The sequence below is a fragment of the Diabrotica virgifera genome, chromosome 8 (assembly GCF_917563875.1).
Source record: "Diabrotica virgifera virgifera chromosome 8, PGI_DIABVI_V3a".
Taxonomy (NCBI): domain Eukaryota; kingdom Metazoa; phylum Arthropoda; class Insecta; order Coleoptera; family Chrysomelidae; genus Diabrotica; species Diabrotica virgifera.
Genome location: NC_065450.1, coordinates 139288347 through 139300888, shown reverse-complemented (window position 1 = coordinate 139300888; position 12542 = coordinate 139288347). Strand labels below are relative to the sequence as shown.

General features: G+C 33.1%; 1 protein-coding gene across 3 annotated transcripts in view; it reads right to left on the bottom strand.

Annotated features, from left to right (window-relative positions):
- Positions 1-12542, bottom strand: part of LOC126889377 (titin) — a 251639-nt gene that overhangs the window by 104258 nt on the left and 134839 nt on the right. For all 3 annotated transcript variants that reach the window (XM_050657632.1, XM_050657631.1, XM_050657633.1), the window contains one exon: positions 1485-1680. In XM_050657632.1, the coding sequence (XP_050513589.1) occupies positions 1485-1680 (196 nt within the window). The remainder of the gene's footprint in view (positions 1-1484; positions 1681-12542) is intronic.

Sequence of the window (12542 nt, the reverse complement as noted above, 5' to 3'; positions counted from 1 at the left end):
GACTTTTTTCTTGTGCATTTAGGTGTATACATTTTGGAATAAAAGAAAGCTTATTTTTAAATATAAATTCTAGGACTATTTTTAAACAAGATATCTGTAGGATATCCTGTATCCGTAATTTGAGAAAAATTTTAAATTATTTTTATTTTTTTCAATTAGAAGATTATAATTGCATATTATAACATAATTTTTAATACCAAATAACTTTTCTTAATAACACTTTTCGATATTGTGAAATATAAAGGTACTTTTCTCTTGAGCGAAATTCACATTTTTTAACATACCTCGTACACTATTGATAAAATTTTATATGTGATGATTGCATCTTAGGTTTTAGACTATGCAGAGAATTTTATAAAGAATTTTTTTTTTCATAAAGTTAATAATAAAGAAGTTTTCCATATTATGGTTCCAACTTAGTGGGACATATTGCATGTGTATATGTCACATTTTGAAAAGCATATATTGTTTAAAAATAGTCCTAGAATTTTTCACAATACACCATTTTAAAGTTAAGAAAATAGGCTTTCTTGTTTACTGTACAATGTATATACCTAAAAATACAATAACAAGTTATAATGAGAAATTTAAAAATAATCATAAAATATATCAAAAATCCTTAAAAGTATAAAACTTTGAAAACAACCATATCTTTCTTAAAAATAGTCATATATATTTCTATAATAGGCCATTTTAAAGATAATTGACTTTTGTTCCTATTAAATGTAATATTTCACATATCTAAAGCTACGTAGAAAAAAGTTACAGAACAATGTTTTATAAGTAACAAGGAAAATGGGCCAAAGTCCCTGTGAGTGGTGAATTTTGAAAAATCATATTTTAGAAAAGATAAATCATAGAGACTTCTACCAAACGCTATTTTAAAGAGGAAGGATAGCAGTTTCTTTTCTGTGAAGCAATGGCTATACCTATATCCCCGTAGAAAAAAGTTATGGGGCAAAAAACAGAATTGCTATCCTTCGTGTTTTTTTCTTGCTTTTCTTTTGAAAATATTTTTGTAAAAAAATAAAAATTTTGACTTTAAAATATGATGTTTCGATAGTAAATTTAATCTGGAACAATTTTCCTGTAGACGTGTTTGCACCAAAAGTGCATAGAACTCACCCTAATTTGCCATGTGCCTAGGGACTAAGGTGCCTTTCTCGAAAACGCACCCCTTTAAATGGGAGCACTCCGCGGGTTATTCATATTTAGAGGTCCATTGACTATATGAAACAATAAAACCCCGTTAACGTTGTAGTTCCTTTCTAAAATACATAATCAATAGCCTATAAACGGACGTAGGCTTTTTAAGTAGTCATAACAGGTTACGTAATAGTGACAGATAACGTTACAGTGCCACTTTGACCGATAATTTTAAATGGGACCTTATTGCAAGTGATATCTCGTCTGAAAAGTATTGAAAACACCTATTCCTAATACTAATTTTATTTGGATTTAAATTTTGTATTATTAAAACTTACCCATGAGAGGACCTAATGATCTAAGAACAGATCCTCCATTATTAGTTAAAACTTTCAAGTTCCACGGATGTCTTGCAAACGGGCTATTTTTTGATACTGCAAATCCATATCCCCAATTTCCGCAATCTATGGATCCAGAATGGACACATATGTGATTTTGTCTCATGCTCACATATTTCCAGTACTCCTGTTCTACCTAAATATAAAAACGAGATTGGTAAAAAGATTCGTGTTGTTTATTTAACAGAAGTTCTAGCAAAGTTTTTATGTAGTTTGAAAGTTTGAAAAGTTCTAGCAAAGTTTGAAAATGTAGATATCAGAAAACTCAATGAAAGTAGTATAGGTTTGGCCATACAAAAGAGTCTAATTTTAATCCAAACATCTTGTCAACTCTTCTTCCAGTACCACAAACCCTAATTTTAAATAGGGAATAGTAAACCAAGACCGGTACCAAGTACCGGTTACCAATAGTAGACCGGTTACCAAGAAAATGAATTGGACGAAGATGTTTTATTGAAAATCCAGCAAGATTCCCCAATTTGACTCACCTGGAATTCTTCCTATGGGGTTATTTTAAAAGAAAGATGTCTGCTTCATTGGAAGAAATTTAAGTCGAATAGTTCATAAATGTAGTCTAGTAACCCCTGAAATGCTTCCCAATGTCTTAATTTCGAACTGGGATTTAATAAAAGTATAGCAGTACGCTTTAATTACTATTTTTGCTAATTTTATTTTCTTAATTTTTAATAACTTTTCTCAAAACGAAATATGGGTCATATAAATTCACATGTAATATTATACAAGCCAGATGCTGAGAAGGGCACGGTTTTACGAAACGAAATTTAATCTTAATCATATGTTTTTGGTGTGTTCAGTTTAACAAACTGAATTCCCCATAAATTAATTACCTTATCAGACCTTATGTCAATAACTCACTTTGGACATGCATTCGAAAACGTTTCCTAAAACTGCAGAAATGTTTTAAACTTTTAAACGCCAGATCTAAATAATTTATTGCCCTTCTGGTCAGATGGTAGAAACACAAACAGATTAGCGTCTGTGGTTTTCTTTCAGCCACTCAGTCGGTTACCACACCCCAGCCTGCATCGGTCGCTCGCTGGGCCGAAACAATAACAAACCCTCTTACGAGATGTATAAGCAAAACACCATTTTTTTACCAAAAATAAATAAGTATATTATTGACAATTGTTTGCGTTTTTATTAATATTATTTTATATAATTGTTTCCGTTAACACACACACCAAACGGAATATTGGTGACCCCGACGTGATTTTCCAGTCCTTTTCCAGTTATTAAGCTAGGTGACAAGACTTTTGTCGTCCGTGTAAATGGAAAAGAAACAACAATTTCCATAGACAGATTGAAGCCGGCGTACGAGCTTCACGAAAGTACCCATCACGAACCAGAAAAAATGACAGTATTCAGAGAAACAAACAGCAGACCGAAGCGAAAAGCAAGATTTACCGGAATTTATCAAGAAAGTGTCTATTAACAGTGCATTCAGTGATTTTTCTTTCTCCTCGTATAAACATTGCGTGGTTTTATTTCCTGTTATTTTCAATTTTCATCATATGTATATTATGTATTATCTATCGTCCTATTCTCTCGAACGGGGGTGTATAGCGGTACGCTTTAATTACTATTTTTGCTAATTTTATTTTCTTAATTTTTAATAACTTTTCTCAAAACGAAATAATATGGGTCATATAAATTCACATGTAATATATAAACCAGATGCTAAGAAGGGCACGGTTTTACGAAACGAAATGTATCCTTAACCATATGTTTTTGGTGTGTTCAGTTTAACAAACTGAATTCCCCATAAATTAATTACCTTATCAGGCCTTATGTCAATAACTCACTTTGGACATGCATTCGAAAACGTTTCCTAAAACTGCAGAAATGTTTCAACTTTTAAACGCCAGATCTAAATAATTTATTGCCCTTCTGGTCAGATGGTAGAAACACAAACAGATTAGCGTCTGTGGTTTTCTTTCAGCCACTCAGTCGGTTACCACACCCCAGCCGGTATCGGTCGCTCGCTGGGCCGAAACAATAACAAACCCTCTTACGAGATGTATAAGCAAAACACCATTTTTTTCCAAAAATAAATAATTATATTATTGACAATTGTTTGCGTTTTAATTAATATTAGTTTATATAATTGTTTCCGTCAACACACACAACAAACGGAATAAAAGTATGGATGGAATGTTGAACATTTAATTAATAATTATAGCTGATAACTGTTTTGAATTATGGATTTATTAATTTAAAACTTAGTTCATTTTATTTACGTTACATTTAATGAAGATTCTTATCTAATGTTTTCACCTATTTTACATTAACATATGAAAACCCTGAATTATCCAAGTCTGTCTCTCTTTCCATCAACACAACTTCTCCGTTATTAGAACAGATGGAATAACAAATGAGATGTCGAAGGAAAGCTCAAAGGTGGTATTAAAGATGAAAAATTTGAACTAAGACTTCCCGTTCCAGAGTTGCAACCAGAAGTACTGTTTTAAAGTCGCCGAAATAGTACAAGCAGTATATTATTGACTACATCCTAATAAAGCACAGATATCGAAACTCAATTCAGGCAGTAAAGGCATATCCAGGAGCAGACGTATCCTCTGATCACAGTCTTCTTATTGCTAGGTTTCAACTTCAACTAAAAAAGACGCAAAAAAGCCGCAACAACAATAAACTTAACATACAGAAACTAAAGTCAGAAGAAACAAAAGAAAATCTGAAACACGAAATCAACACAAATCTAGACAGAAACCCAGGAAATAATTGCAACGTAGAACAGCAGTGGCAATTCTTCAAAACCTCTATATTAGAACCAAGTAAGAAAGTACTTACTACAACCAAATGTAAGAAAGAAGAATGGATGACGGAGGAAATTCTAGACTTGATGAATGAAAGAAGAAAAAACAAAACCATTAATAAGACCCGCTATAAACAGCTTTAAAACCAAATAAGAAGAAAAATTAGGGAGGCTAAAGAAACCTACTTCTCTGAAAAATGTAAAGAAATAGAAGAACTGCAAAACACATATGACAACTTCAACCTACATAAAAAAGTCAAAGAACTAGCCGGAATAGGAAATAGAAGAACCTCAAATATATTGCTCGACAAAAATGGAAATATTATAATGGAGACAAAACGAAAACTACGACGATGGAAAGAGTATATCGAGGAACTATTTCATGACCAGAGAGAAGCTAGTACATCCGTAGATAGCCAAACGGGAGATGTAGGCCCAGAGATAACCAAATCAGAGGTTAGTCAGGCAATAAACTCTATGAAAACCAATAAATCTGCTGGTCCAGATGAATTGCCTAGCGAGCTGATAAAGTTGGTCAACGAGAAAAACCTGGACATAGTAGTAGAACTGTTCAACGCTATCTATACTACTGGAATCATCCCTAGAGAAATGTTGACATCAGCCTTTGTGTGTTTGCCAAAGAAGGTGAATGCAAAAGAATGCAGTGACTACCGAACCATAAGCTTAATGTCACATACCTTGAAAATTCTATTGAAAATTATCCACGCCAGAATACACTCTAAACTGGAGCTGGATATTAGTGACACTCAATATGGGTTCCGCAATGGTATGGGTACCAGAGAGGCATTATTCTCCTTCAACGTGCTGACACAGAGATGTTTGGATGTTAACCATCCTCTTTACGTCTGTTTTATAGACTACAATAAGGCGTTTGATAAAGTAAAACATGATCGACTCATGGAAATCCTAAAAAATAAAAACCTAGATGAAAGAGATTTAAGACTAATAACACACCTCTATTACAATCAGCGAGCAATAGTAAGAATTGAAAAAGAAACATCTGAAGAAATGGAAATAAAGAGAGGAGTCAGGCAAGGCTGCATACTATCACCTCTATTATTTAACGCTTATTCTGAAGAGGTAATGCGAGAAACTCTGGAAGATGAAACAGTCGGCATAAGAGTAAATGGAGTCTTAGTTAACAACATCAGATATGCAGATGATACAGTAATAATAGCCGATAGTTTACAAGACCTGCAAAGACTCATGAGTAAAATAGTAAGGTGTAGTAGGGAGTACGGACTCTCTCTCAATATCAAAAAGACGAAGTTTATGAAAATTAGTAAAAACAACCATAATACTAACGAAATCTTGATAGTAGAGGGCCAGCAGATCGAAAGAGTAAAAAAGTACACTTACCTAGGAACACTTATAACAGAAAATAATGACTACACTGCAGAAATAAAAGTCAGAATCGAAAAAGCACGTTCTAATTTTATAAAAATGAAAAAGGTCCTATGTAGCAAAGATTTAACATTAGCTCTTAAAGTACGCCTAACAAAATGTTACGTCTACAGTGTTCTATACTATGGAGTGGAATCATGGACGTTAAATGTAGAGACAATGAGACGACTTAACGCCTTTGAAATGTGGACCTATAGAAAAATTATGAGGGTTTCCTGGGTAGATAGAGTTACAAACAATGAAGTACTGAGAAGAATAGGTAAAGAAAAGGAAGTTGAACTTACAATTAAAGAAAAGAAGCTACAGTATCTCGGACATGTGATGCGGGGCGAGAAGTATGGTATCCTACGACTCATAATGCAGGGAAAGATAGATGGCAGAAGAAGCATCGGAAGAAGACGAATTTCATGGTTGAAGAACCTGAGAGAGTGGTTTGGATGCAGCTCGAAACAACTATTTAGAGCTACTGCCTCAAAAATTAAAATAGCTATGATGATTGCCAACCTCCGTAGCGGAGATGGCACCTGAAGAAGAAGAAGTATATTATTCCACGCGCCTTAGCAAGACGAGAACAACTATATACTTCTGGTTTATATATCACTTCCGATTAAAAAGTTGTAACCGAAAGTGCCACATTATAGTCGCAGAAATAGCGCATGTGATAATCAATCGACGCATATAGGCAAGTTGTTGTTCTCAAATATTTAGTTCCGGTTTTGATATAATTTCCGGTTGAACAGTTATGTTCAGAAGTTTGACAAAAATTACTCATCATTTGTGAAATCATACATCAATCGACGCAAAATTACACCAATAGTTCAAATATCGACTTTCGATACTACTTCAGGTCACGTTGAGTGAAAGTGAAAATCTAGGACTTACGAAGTCCAATTACTTGTTAATACGTTACGTTACGTAAAAATGCCCCAAGTTCTATGTCAAACATCAAATGTCACAAATGTCACATTTATAGAATAGAATGGAATAGAATATTGTCACTGAAAATTTACAATTTTATGGACAAAGCTTCCATACAGTCAAAAAATAACAATAACAAATACAATTTACTAAAATTAGATAAATCTTCTATATACAGTATGTAAGATAATTATTAAAGTAAAGCAAAAACAATATGTATATTGCAAAAATTTATATAAATTGCAAATTAAACATACAACAAATAAAATATAACATAAGGAACTAATAATTTTAAGCTGCTGCATATGAAACCCAATTTTCTTAGTTATTATGGTCTCAATATGGTAATAATATAGTCTTTTAGATAGATATGCTTTTGTCATTTTACGGAACTTTGGGAAAGATGTTGCAGATTTCAGTTGTAAAGGGAGATGGTTGTATAGTTTTTTTTGCGGAATATAATACATATAGATTTCTTTACTAATTCAGTGGATGAGTTAAGATAAGTCAAACGTCAAGTAAACGTCACATTTCATGTCAAACGTCAAATGTTATATATTATGTAGATTCCTTATGACAAATACCTGCTTATACGCTGTGAGCTCGTACGTAGAGGGGATATTTAAAAATTCTCGAGCGCCAGTAGTGACAAGTCTGTAAACCTTTACTGGAAATTTGACATAAATGTCAAAGTGATTAATTTAAAATTAAAAATAAAAACATTAATTATTGTAAAAAATATTAGTTGGTCAAAGCTGTGGTATATATTTTTACCTTAAATATACTTACGTTTTAAATACTGAATTTAAGTTTTTTTAATATTCCGTAATATGTAATTATAAATTAATCTATTAATTTTAGCGCCATCTACACGATAATTGTGAAAGTATCCGAAGTAAGAAATTAATATTTCATCAATAGAAAGGCAAAATGATTAGCAAAATCTTAAAAAAATCGATTACAATTTAATTACTTTTTTGCGTTGTAAATATTAAGCGATAACAATTAAATAATAAATTTAAATATTACCGGTGAAAGTTGCATTACTAATCCGCTAGGAGCGACACCAGCGAAGCTCAGAGCGTATAAATATATCGTTTAATTTTGAATTAAAAATGGAGAAATATTGGTGGTGACTGGTGGAATATAGCAGAATTACAAAAATAATTTGTAAATTAAATTAGATTAAAAAATGGCGGTTGACTAGTGACGACTAGCTGATAGTCGTTGAGCTATGACAGTCGGTAAAGTACAACACGACCAAATTCACTTTGTATTTGAGATTTGGATGCGCACTAGTCTTGACGTTCGGTAAACCGAGAGCTCTTAGTAGTAGATCAAACTTCGCGGAGCAAACGTGATTGATTTTACACGGAGTACGGAGAGTCCATTCCTTTCCTGCCTCGCTTACGAGCTCCAGGGTTGCGTTCTCTTTTGCGCATCTCAAGTACAAAGTGAATTTGGTCCTGCTGTAAATTCCTTCGACGTAGTAAGACATGAACATAAATATACTGCTCTCCCTCTCAGGCCCGCTCTTTTCACCTCCGGATAGCTAGTTATAGGGAAGTTTATCAGACAGATTACGTGTAAATCTGTCAGATAAACTTCCCGATAACTAAAAGCGAAAAGTCTTAGATACAGAATTCACCATTATAATAAAAATTAAAATGGTAAATAATTATTTAAATCTTAAAACTTTTGTTAGAACTTCTTTTTGGTACATTCTTAATCTGTGACTCAAAAGGAAACATACTGCCTTTTTCATCTATCTTTACTCAGATTTGAGTACCAACAAGAAGTTCCAACAAGAAAAGTTTTCAGATTTAAATAATTATTTACCATTTTAATTTTTATTATAATGGTGAATTCAGTATCTGAGACTTTTCGCTTTTATTTAAGAGATGTCGCTGACGCGTCCCGAATGTGGATTTTAAACGATTTTTAAAATTCCACATAAATAGACAGTTTGGTTTCGTTTTGATTCAGAGGTGTGCATGCAGCTTTTCTTTTCTGAGGATGTCTGTAAGACAGAAACAGCTGTCTAGAGATTGTGCATCGCCTCTGGATCGAAAGGAAACATAAACTGCCCTTTTCATTTCTATCTTTACTCAGATTTGTGTACTAGGAACTTTCTTTCTGACTTCCTACAAGAGTAAAAAACCGCTATGCGCCGTAAAAATGAGTGGCGCACACAATATTCCAGCTACAAAAGAGCTGATATGAATATTACGTGGCGCGATAATGTATTTTCATTTTGATGGAAAACAAAATTCTAGTTTTATTTTAGAAGATTTTTCCATAATGTTTGCTAAATTTGAAGTAAAACGCGCCACAAAAGGATAACTTCGACACAATTTGCATTTGAAGCTCTTTTGTGGCGCGTTTTACTTCAAATTTAGCAAACATTATGGAAAAATATTTTAAAATAAAACTAGAATTTTATTTTCCATCAAAATAAAAATACATTTTTGCTCCACGTAATATTCATATCAGCTCTTTTGTAGCTGGAATATTGTGTGCGCCACACATTTTTACGGCGTATAGCGGTGTTTACTCTTGTATCAGGAGTTTTTCAAAGTTATTTATGAATTAAATGTATGAAGTTGAATGCAATGTTTATCGAATACACGTTAAGCTTTACAAATACTATCGCATGTAGGGATATTATGCGCCACTGGCGAGAACTGCCGTTCTCTGGTAATATGTTTTTAACGTATACCATACAAAAAAAAACATCGCTAACTTACATTATTATGCTTCAAATTGGATTTTTCCATTTTTTGTTTCAAAAAAATTTATTGAATTTTTAACCCTAACTTTTTTATTTTTTATATTAGAAAGTTCGTTAAAAAATTTTTTGTAGGTTTTCATAAGATCTATAAGACTATTAATATTAAATTCTTTTAAAATCCTCAGTCGCAAAAGATGTGACTTTGAAAGGGTTGGTAAAGGTGGTTTTTGCATGTTATTACAAGTTCTAATTGTCTGTAGCTCACTCAATTTTTGTCGTAGAAAATATTTTCGTAAACCAAGTTCTTAAGAATTAAACAAGCTACATTTTCATACGTAAACATTTTTTCGCATCTCTGATGCTAATCTTTCTATTCTGAAGAAAATGGCATGTTTTTTACCAAACTACAAAAATTCGTTATTCGCTTTTAACTCCAGCTTTTTTAAAACTAATTGTTTGAAGTCGGTCAAACTTCTGTAATCTATTAAAAATACATAAATAAAAAATACGGAATAAGGTCGATGACTAATTTTAATTAAGGTTGTAATTACAGGGTTGTTTCCGATAACTTTTTGACTGTAAAAATAGGGACTGACATTCTTTTCATTATAAGTCACTTAATTTTTAAGCTACAGACTTCATTTTTTATTTTTGAAGATAGATCTTTTTAAACATTTAAAATTAGTTTCTATAAGTTATCCTCGAAAAATGCATAGTTTTTCCGTCTTTCGACTTTGAAACTATAATATTTAGTATTTGACGAAGAAAAGCTAACATATTATAATAAAGTACAGCTCGATTACTATTGGTCTTAAAGAAAATTAAAAAAAAAAAAACACTTTGTTTCTTTTTTAAAAGGTATATATTCGTTAAGTAAAGTTGTTTTGATAAAACAATTTTTTGAGTTATTAGCAGAAAATGATTAATAACATTGATTTTTTCGATATAAAACGAACACTTTCGATAACCAATAAATCGAAAACTAATAATTTTATCAAAAAAATGTATAAAACCTTTTTTGCTTACAATTAATGTTTTTACCAACATTTTCGGTCAAAACATAATAAAAAATTTCCGCCCACGAGATGGGGTGGCAACCACCCCATGGTAAAAGCGTCTTTCGGTATCATATAGATATTGATCCTTGGACTATCCACTACTTATTGTAAAATTTTCAAGCAAATCGGTCTATTCTGTAAAAATTGCGAAGTGAAAAGTTTCAGTTCCTGGACTAATTATACTTTTGGAGCTCTATAACTTCTGAACGGCTTAACTAATTTTGATCAATAAACATGAGTTTGAAACGTATTGACAAGTAGTATCTGATGCATCCAAGATCAAGTATGATAACTGAACGTATTACAGGAATTATTGAGCTTGAAAAACCGTTTTTCCCATAAGAAATAGATTTGATCATACTTATGAAGCCTATAACTTAAAAATTCGAATTTTCCCAGATATGAGGTATACACCGTTAGACGCGACTAGAGACCTCCTACAAACGCTCAGTTATTGGCGCAATTCGTAGGTTGAAATTTTGAGTAACCAAAATTTTCAAAGTTTAATTTTTCAGTTTTTCAGCTATGGTGAGCAGTGTATATGTCTCAGCTTGATAGCTTAGGCACCATTTAAAAGTTTATCTCAACCCTATTGATTTGGTGTACTTGCGGTTTTCCTGTCTCTCCTTGAAGCTAAGACATATACGCCCAAAAAATATGCTATTTTGTATCTCCCAAGCCCTCTAGCTGGCTTACGGGTAGTCAGAAGTCAAAAATTACACCGGTTCTGAATCGGCCCTCACACCCTCTTAACACACAGAAAAAAAATTCAGATCGGTGTAACTTTTCCACCCACATACATACATACAAACATATCCACAAACATTTTCCCCTTTTTAAATAAAAATTGAGTCATATTTCTGAGCTCGGTAACTTTTGAATGGTATAACCAATTTTGTAATTTGGTAATGATTAGTATTATCAGAAGCCGTAAAGGTCGGACTTACATTTTTGAAATTTTTGGGAGTTTTGGGGACGAGAACGAAAAACAGACCCTAAATGGGAAGGGCCGTAAAATCCACACCCTTGGACCAAAATGGAGAGTTGACATATGGATAGGCGAGTCTTTTCGTAAACTTTAAGATGGGATTTGGTTCAATTTTCAATTCAGTCAGATTTAGAAAATCGAAAATTTCGTGTATATATAGTGTCGCTTATAGGGGTATTGTTGTTGGGGTTGTACGCCACTGACGAGAACGCGCCGTTCTCTGGTAATAAGAATGAAAGCGGAATGTGACTGCATATTGTAGAGGCCTTTTCGCTTTCTAGATTCGTCATCTGTTGTCTTATAAATTGTAAAAGTCACATATTAAGGATGTACCAGAAAGAAGTTCCAACAAGAAACGTTTTCAGATTTAAATAATTATTTACATTTTAATTTTTATTATAATGGTGAATTCTGTATCTGAGACTTTTCGCTTTTATTTAAGAGATGTCGCTGACGCGTCCCAAAAGTGGATTTTAAACGATCTTTAAAATTCCACATAAATAGACAGTTTGGTTTCGTTTTGCTTCAGAGGTGTGCACGCAGCTCTACTGAGGAAGTCTGTAAGACAGAAACAGCTATCTAGAGATTGTGTATCGCCTCTGGATCGAAAGGAAACATACACTGTCTTTTTCATTCCCGATTACTAGTTATCCGGAGGTGAAAAAACCGGGTCTTACACATGTAACGAAGGTACTTCTCCCTCTAACAGATTGATTTCCCTATACCTACAGTCGTGACATCATTTACACTACTAAGCGCTGTTTCACATTATAAGAATTTAAACGTGCGAGGATTAGAACGCACGACGACATTCCAATGGTGGCGCATGTAATCATATGGAGCTTTCTCACTAGACGGTGGTTGGAAGGTTCAGAGAAGTCGCCGTGTTTATGCCGTCCCTCGCTTACAACAACAGACGGCAACCGTGCCGTCTTTACGCACCCAGTAGCATAGGGGACTTAATGCATCCTTTCATATGATACTGTCGTTCAGTCGCACGAAGGTAGTTTCTTTGGTTGTTTGGTCTCAGATGATGTCTCAGATTGATAGTGAAATATTAATAACATTAATTGAAGCGAAACCT